Source organism: Podarcis tiliguerta, assembly GCF_965153285.1.
Source record: "Podarcis tiliguerta genome assembly, chromosome: 2".
Taxonomy (NCBI): domain Eukaryota; kingdom Metazoa; phylum Chordata; class Lepidosauria; order Squamata; family Lacertidae; genus Podarcis; species Podarcis tiliguerta.
The window spans coordinates 10,110,207-10,119,198 of NC_139535.1; the positions used below are offsets into that span (position 1 = coordinate 10,110,207).

At 46.8% G+C, this 8,992-nt stretch overlaps 1 protein-coding gene across 1 annotated transcript; it reads right to left on the minus strand.

Moving 5' to 3' along the window:
* Positions 1–1,718: 1,718 nt before the first annotated feature.
* On the minus strand, positions 1,719–8,936 carry LOC310670333 (uncharacterized protein). Its single transcript, XM_083425523.1, has 4 exons — positions 8,845–8,936; positions 6,003–6,719; positions 3,658–3,793; positions 1,719–3,485 (listed from the first exon to the last, which is right to left on the minus strand). The coding sequence occupies exons 2-4, from the start codon at positions 6,696–6,698 to the stop codon at positions 2,419–2,421; spliced, it is 1,899 nt and encodes a 632-aa protein (XP_083281649.1). The 5' UTR covers positions 6,699–6,719; positions 8,845–8,936; the 3' UTR covers positions 1,719–2,418.
* Between the last annotated feature and the right edge of the window lie 56 nt (positions 8,937–8,992).

The following is an 8,992-nucleotide window of genomic DNA, read 5'->3' on the forward strand; positions in this document are numbered from 1 at the left end:
GGAAAGTGTGGAGTAACCCTTGCTTTGACATATCATCTTACCTGCTGGCAAACAAATCAGAATAAACAGGGTGTCTGGAAGCAGCCTTAGACTGCAGACACCCCATATATTCAAAGCCTCCCCGAATCCAGGGAACTGTAGTTCCACTCCCCACAGAACTACAATTCCCAGCGCCTTTAAACTACTTTCCAAGATTCATTGGGGGAAAGCCATGTGTTTTAAATATATAGTGTGTTAGCAGCCCGAGTCTTCTGCCCATCTGTCTTCTTGCTCCCATCCCTTCGCTCTGTGGTGCCTTCGGGGCAAGAGTATGGGCAGATGTCCAGGGCCGCCACTCAGCAGAATGAGGAGGGCCCCCCCAAGGCAGCAAGCCTGACAGATGGAGTTTGTGTGCAAGGACAGACATTAATCTTTGTGAATGTATCCTAGTTTGGCATAGGCCTTTAAGTGCAACCTGAGAATACCATTCTACTTCCAAGAAAAGAGTGCAATTCAAAGTACAGAGACAGTTTAGGAAGCTGGAGGCTTTCTACTCTGTTTTAATCTCGTGCAAAAGCCCTTAGAAAGCTGAGCTGTGTCCCACTTACCACATTACAAAGAAAGTGATGTAATACCCCCCATCAGACCATTAAGTCTAAAATTAGTTTCCACTTTCAATACCCTGCTTTTCTCCTCCTGCATCCAATATATTACAATTAGAGAGGGAAAGGCCTGGGGGAAAAAACAGAAAAATGGGGGTGGGGAACGGGACAGATTTTTCACCCCAAAACCGTCCCCTCCCCTGAAAAAAATGGGGGGGGGGGAGTGTGTGGAATATGTTCTTTTCCAATGATAAATAATTTATCTATGACATTTTATTCAAACAATATAACATGAAGACCTGAATGAAAGATTTCTGAGGCTTTTTGTAAATTAAATTATTGCAAGTTGTCTCAGCTTAAGACAAGCAAATCCTGGAATAGAATTAAAGTTATACTGTACAGTACTTACTTCTCAAACAGCAGAAATATGCATTTGTGCCACTAGGGGACACTGCAGGGGAAAGCAGTGAGAGTTTACTATACTTGTGTCCCTCAGACCTCCTACAGTTGAATAATGGTTAGTATATTCAGGATGTGATAGTTTATGTCCTCCTCTCAGGTCTTACCTGACAGGTAAGAGGGTAAATTTGTCTGACAAATTAGTTCCTCTTTTGTAACCCTTAAATGATTCTTATTAATGTTCTCCACCATCACAGCATAATGTTTACCTATAGTCTGGTCAGTAAATTGATAGCAGTAGTTCAGAAAATGAGATAGAATAAACTGCATTTATACGTTGTGTCTTCTGTTTCTTTCTTTTTAAAGCACCACTCAAAGGGTAGATAGACCTTCTATGGAGCTTAAATATTGAGGTGGACCTTAACTTTATTTGCTGTTGGCGCTAAGGGGCAAATCTGATTATTTTTTATGTTAATGGTTTCTTGCTTTTTTTGTTGCTTTTGAGGGAAAGGGGGGTGGTTACCTGTTTTATTGCAAGCATAATACTTTTATATACACTGCATTTCACATAATTTGTAAAACTATTCCACACTGAACTTTCCCCCCATTTCCCCAAAATTTCTATTTTTTCTGGGGGGAAACAGGGGAAAAACATTTTTTTTCTCACGGCTTCAAAATTTCCGGAAATTTTACCTCTCTAATTACGATACATGCACAGATACACACACAACAAAGCAGTAACTCAAATTCCTCTTTATCAATGATTATTCAAAGTGGCTTACAAATAAAGGTTAAAGACAATATAAAGCAACTAATAAATGCAAAAATTCATCAGAGGAGCTGGTCTAATGGTACAAGACAGGAGCTGGTAAAATGACCCAAATCCCTTCCCAGCAGGAGACACACACACAAGCAGCCACCCCTAACAATAAAAAAATGAGCTACAGGGAGGAATGGATCAACAACCACCCTCAAATCCCACCTTTTCTATGAGGCCTTTGGCTTAACCCTCTAGTTCCCATGCCCTACTTAGCCTAAAACTAAGGATCATGCAATCGAAACAACCACATATTGCTTCCTTCTTGACCAGCAGAGGCCACTCAATCGAGATGAATGGGGCAGTGCCACACCAACCTCAATTTTTGGCCTGGGGATTCAATGAGCACCGTGTCCGGGCTTGGCAGAACCTCTTGAGGCAGGGGCATTCTGCACCGTGGTGCAGCTGCAAAAAAGGCTCTGCTCTTAACAGAGGTCTGCTGAGCTTTGTTTGGCAGCAGTACATAGAGTGGGGCCTTAGATGTGGAAGAGTGTGAGCAGGGCACATAACAGAAGGTGGTGGTCCTTAAGATGCACAGCTCCCAGGCCAGTTAAGGCCAGCGCCTGTGATCTGAACCCCTTTCACTTCATCACAGCCCTGCTTATATCCTCAGGCCCACCCTTATGGCTGTTTCTCGGTGTGGACTTTCTTATGTTTACGAAGACCCGTGAGACCGCAGAACCTTTTCTCGCACTCCAGGCATTTGTACGGTTTTTCCCCTGTGTGGGTCCTCTTATGAGCTTTCAGCAAGGTGCTGGACCGGAAGCTGAGGTCGCATTCTGGGCACTTGAAGGGCTTTTCTCCCGTGTGGATTCTCTCATGTTTAATGAGGTTGGTCCTCCGGCTTAAGCTCTGCCCGCAGTAGGAGCACTTGTAGGGTTTCTCCCCCGTGTGGGTCCTTTTGTGAACGTTGAAGACCGAGCTGTTTCTGAAGCTCTCCCCGCAGTCGGTGCACTTGTAGGGCTTCTCTCCGGTGTGGGTCCTCTCGTGCACCACGAGGTGCGGCCTTCGGCTGAAGCTCTGGCCGCAGTCGGAGCACTGGTACGGCTTCTCGCCCGAGTGGATCCGCTTGTGGGTGATGAGCTGGGAGCTGGTGCTGAAGCTCTTGCCGCACTCGGAGCACTGGTACGGCTTCTCTCCCGTGTGGGTCCTCTGGTGGATGACAAGGGTGGCCTTCTGGTTGAAGCTTTTGTCACAGTCGGCGCACTTGTAGGGCTTCTCCCCCGTGTGGGTCCTCTCGTGCCTCAGGAGGTTCGAGTGCTGGGAGAACGACCTCCCGCAGTTCGGGCATTCGTACGGTTTCTCCCCGGTGTGGGTCCTCTCGTGAATCGACAGGTGGGATTTGTTCTGGAAACTCTCCCTGCAGTAGGTGCATTTGTACGGCCTCTCCCTCACCTGCTGCTTCTGATTCTCCAGGAGATCAAAGATCTGGCGGATTCCGTGCTGGAAGGTATTCTGGTTCAAGCCCCTGTTGCCTTCCTCGCCTTGCCCCGGTGGTTTTGCCGCCTTCCTCGGGTGCTTGTCCCGGCGATTTTCTTGCCCCTCCTGGCTTCCAGGTCTCTTGTCGACTTCAGGATCCTGGAATAAATCTCCCTTGGCTCTTTCCGGGGATGCTCCAGCCACAACGACTTGCTCAACTGTTTCCTCTTCAAAGATCCCTTCTGCATCTTCCAGTTCGTGCCTCTCATCTGTTGAAAGAAATAAGAGAATCAAGAAATGAGAGAGAAGATTCTGAATACCATGATTTAGAATGGGAAAGGTCCTAACTCAATGGTAGAGCATCTGCTCTGAACGCAGAAGACCCCACATTCAATCCCCAGCATCACCAGCTAAGAAGCTTCGTAGTCAAAGGACTCAAACCTAAATCTTGATCCAGCAAGTCAATCTCATCTGCTTCCTCCTTGACCTCTGTGCAAATCTGCATTTCAGTGGTGTCTGAGGAATCCTCCTCTGATGCGGGCGAATGAATGGCCACATTTGTGAAAGGCCCCCATATCTGAAACCAAAGAAGAACGAAAGATTTAGAGCTGTAGGTGTTAAATCTGTATTATTAGTTTTATTAGGCACTTTAAAAACTTATTCGTCACTTTTACAAAAAGGAACTCAAAGTGACTTAGCAAAGGTAGCACATATGTTACCTACATAAAACTAAATCAGTACAGTGGACCCTCAGGTTACCCTTCGGGTATCGTAATCCTCAGGTTGCAAAAGCGGCAAACCCGGAAGTGGGTTTGCTGCTCGCGCATGTGCAGAAGTGCTCTGTGGCGCTGCGTGCGTAGAAGCAATCCTCCGGTTACGAAGATTTTGGGATACAGCAGGGCCTCCGGAACGAATGCCACTCATAACCAGAGGTAGCACTGTAAAAGCTAAAAAAATCACACCCACTGAGGGAGGCTACAGATTATAAAAAGGCCTGGCTGAAGAGAAACATTTTTGCCTGCACCTAAAGAAATGTTTAGGCGTTTCCGTGTGCTGCTCTGGTTCGCCAGAAGCGGCTTAGTCCTGCTGGCCACATGACCCGGAAGCTGTACGCCGGCTCCCTCGGCCAATAAAGTGAGATGAGCACAGCAACCCCAGAGTCGGTCACGACTGGACCTAATGGTCAGGGGTCCCTTTACCTTTACAGAAATGTAGTGATATTGCCAGACATGTGTAGCCGGGGAGAGTGTTACATAAGCACTGAGCCACCACTAAGAAGACCCAGTCTCATGCTGACACTCTCCACATCTCCCTCTCTAAGGGGGCACATGGAGAAAGGCCTTGGATTATGAAAGCAGAGTCTAGGTTGGATCATGTGGGGAGAGGTGGCCCATACACACACACACACACACACACACTCAAAAAAAATTTAAATTAAACACTGATACAATTATTGCTGCATATACAGATATTGCACTGTACTGTTTATCTATGTACATTCAGGCTGCACTATTAGCATTGCCATACTACTGGATTTTCCCTGACATATCCGGGATACTGCAGTCAGCAGCAGTGTCTGAGTGGAAATTGGGAAAATGTCTGGGGAAATCCGGACATATGGCAACCCATATTGGCATAGCTCAAAAATGGCATTTTGCCCAAAAAGCTCAACAGTTTTTCTGTCCGGATTTTCAGTTTGAAATATGGCAACCCTACCCACCACCCACCTGCTCATTATGCAAAAATTCACTTCTCTTTACACAGAGAGTTATACCCAAGCTTCGCTGCACACTTGGCTGATTCAGATATGTAAACAGCTGGAGTTCGCCCACTTCCCTGTTTGTTTGTACTTTGCTGGAGTAGAAACCATGGCGAAAGAAATCAGACTAATCAGGGAGCAGCAGACAAATCAGTTTTTCCTTTGCCCCTCTTTTGCTGGTTGGCTGCAGCCATTTTAGGAGGAAAACATGGTGGGAACACACATTAGAAATGCTCCCATAAGAAATAATGAAAATTGTCGGCTCATTATGCGAACGTTCGCCTAAAGGATGATTTCCTGGGAAGCGCATTGTGTTCGGAAAGCGGGACCTATGTGCAGTTGGATTTTCTTCATCTTAAATTGTTGAAAGTGTTTTATTCTATACTTGCGTTCCTGGATTTTTTAACATGGCAACCACTTCAATGTAAACTGCTTCAAGATCTATTGATAGCGAATGGCTTAAATAAAATATTTTCCTCCACATAAAATGGAATTTGGAGCAGATAGGAATGGAATGACTGAAAAGTAGTATCCAGTATGAGGAACCTTTGGTCTTCCAGATAGTGCTAAACTACGACTCCTGTCATCCCTGGCTGTTGGTCATGCTTGCTGGGGCTGTTTGTAATTTAGGGTTAATTTGATTAGCATTAAAGTCAACTAGCCAAGAGGGGGACAGGTGGAGTTATTACTTAGCAACCAGGCAGTGGCATTATCTTTAGTGAGATAGCACATGCTCTTGGTTGGCTGTGCAGTTCCGAGGGAGTTTTACCTCTATATGTTTGACTGAATGTCTCCCGGCACTCTGTACAAGGCCCAAACTGAAACACAAAACCTCTGTTTCCTTTCTCCTCAAATTATACACCATTTTGTTCAGTATACTTAGTAAAGTGTTATCAAGACTTTTCTCTCTGGACACAGTGTTTTTGAACTGTGTTTGCCAAGAGACATTTCCAGACCAACTTTTCCACACTCACAGACGACCCAAGCTGACACAACTCCTAGGTCAATTCGCACAAGCTTTGTTCACCTTTTCCTCTGGCCTCTCGGCCTCTCGAGGCTTCAGCAAGAAATCTTCCGCAAGGTCCACCGCTTGGGTACAGGTCTCTGGGCCCCATTCCCGGACCCAGCACTGCATCTCCAGGGGCAGGACAGCCAGGAACTGCTCCAAGGTCACCAGCTCCAGGATCTGCTCCTTGGTGTGCCTCTCAGGCATCAGCCACTGGCGGCAAAGCTCTCGGAGTTGTCTCAAGGCCTCTCGGGGCCCCTCGGTCTCCTGGTAGCCGAAATGCCGGAAGCGAAGACATCGAATCTCCAAGCTGAGAGTTTCCTCATCCAGAATCTCCTCCTTCACTTTCACAAAAGGATCCAGCCTTTGATGGGCCCCACGGGCTTCTCGACGGGACGCACTCTCTCCTGTTGGCCACCGGCTGGTGTCAATGACAGCCTTGAAGGAGGCCTGGAAGTCATTAGCATCATCCCACCGCGGCTGGGACTGAAAGAGCCGTGAGGGTTTTGATCTTGAACGCATAGACCATTTGGGCTTCAGGACCCCCTGCTGCGGAGTTTTCTGGTGGGGCCCCTTGTTTAGCTCATGCTTAGTTATTCCTGGGGTTGTCTCAGTTGGAAACTCCCTGGCAGTCCCAGTTTGGACAGCACGGGAGCCTTTTCCTCTCGTTTCTGATCTCTTTGCTGGATTGGGTCCTGGCAGGTCCTGCTCCTCCATTTTTATTCCTGGCAGCAGCGTCTGAGGAAAAATAAAATAAAATTGAAATACAGTGGTACCTCTGGATGCAAACGGGATCCGTTCTGGAGCCCCATTCGCATCCTGAAGTGAATGCAACCCGCGTCTGTGCGGGCAAGGGTCACCACTTCCACGCATGCGCGTGACATCATTTTGAGCATCTGCGCATGCGCGAGCAGCGAAACCCGGAAGTAACACGCTCCATTACTTCCGGGTCGCCGCGGAGCATAACCTGAAAACGCTCAACCTGAAGCACATTTAACCAGAGGTATGACTGTATGAGTGAAAGGTTTTGTATGCTTATAGCAAAATCTTGGCATCCTAAGATAAGTTAAGTCTCCTCCAGACCATCTATTTACTGAGCATTCATCACAATCTGTTTGTGGGGCGGTAATATGACAGCAAGCATTCTCTCTGATTTGCTTGTGTAGTGTTTTTTATACATCTCCCTGTTAATCATTTGTTCATCCCACACTATTCGGTGCATTTTCCTCATTTCCCCAACCACTATAAATCTCCTTCTCTTTTTTTTATTGCACTAGGACAAGATTGCGCTTTAAGTCACTTTAATTATACAAACTAAAGGCCCCTCTACAATTGAGGTTTGTATGTGTGTTCCGCAACAGGTCAGTGATGCAAGAATAGCAGCCATATGTATCAAGGCTTGTGTTTGTCTACCCCTTTCTTTTCTTATTTTCTTTTTCAGCATTTTTTTTTTGCAAGTATACCAAAAGAAAGAAAAGGATAATGAACTGTTGCTGACACCAATGAGAGTCCATCAGTCCTAATCTAAACACATAGATTAACAGAGGCAGTCCATATATCCAAGGTATCTAAAAGACATAAACTATTATAAGCCATGTGTTTTGTCTCTTTGTGGTTACAGAATCTCTCACAATTCTGTCCTGCATTCATGGAGGTTAACCTCACTCCTCTCATCAGTAACTTTCCCACTTCCCTTGTAATCAGCTCCCCTTTCAGAATGAATTTTATCAGTCTGGTATATCATGAGCCTGGGACTCTCCCTCCCACAGCTGCACACTTCCCTTTGTGTATTAGCAAGGGAGGACAGGGTGTGAGCAAACATCAGCATCTCGGAACAGAATCATTTTCTAATTGTTTAATGGGAGTATTTGCATAATCATTGGTGACAGGCGACTTCACAGAAGAGCCACACAAAAGCTGAAATGCACCTTCTGAAATGACAGGACACCAGAAGCCATGGATGGCCCATCTAGCTCAGTATTGTCTATAGCAGGGGTGGGAAGCCTCAGGCCTGAGGGCCAAATACCCTCCTGTCTGGCCCTTGGGTCTCTCCCCCAGGCCACACCCTCCCTCCAAGTTGCATACTTCTTCAACCCTGTCCACGCCCTTCATAGGTGCTTTCACCTATGAGTGCTCTGAAACAGAGTCATCCGTGTCCTTAGTGTTGATGATAGTCTCCCCCCCCCCCACTGAATTTGCCAAATCCTCTTTTAAATCCACCCTCTTTAACCAGGCATTTGGTTGATCCGATTTACACCCTCCTATACCCTTTTAAATTGTGGGGGTTTGGGGGGGGGTAATGGGTTGCTGTTTTTATTTTTTATTAGGTATTTTGTGGTTTTATATCTTGATTTTATTCTGTGAACTGCCCTGAGACCCCGGGGTATAGGGTGGTATATAAATTATATGATTGTTGTTAATAATAATAACTCGGTGCCCATCACTATTTCTTGCGGCAGTGAACTCCATAGTTCAATTACATGCTCCTTCCTTTTGTCTGTCCTGCATCTCTCACCGCTCAGCTTCACTGCTTGGCCCCGAGTTCTGGTTTCATGAAAGGCGGAGTAAAACGTCTCTCGAGCCACTTTCTCCCAAACGCCGTGCCTAATTTGATGCACCCCTTTCCCGGCTCTCCCTTTACTCCCTCCGCCCTCCACATGCTGCACCCATTCATCACTGGGGAACTGCTCTAACCCCTAATCCTGGCTGCCTTTCCCTTTTCTGAGCCTTTCCCAGCTTTTCTCAGCAGAAGCCCCCCGGGAGAGCTGCTTGCAGGGCAGACCCTGAGCAGAAACAGGCAAAGAGCCCAAAGGAAGCGTCTCCATTAACTTCTCGCTCTCCCCTCCGCCATCTCCCAACTCACCTTTGCGGGCAACCTCGGCTAATCTCCAATTCCGATGCCCAAGCCCGGACCATCGAGACGCGCAGGAACAGGAAGCGGGGAGCATTCTTACGCTTCCGGGTCTTGTCTAGGCAACCGGTTGCCGTTACCTTAACCCTTTGAGGACTGT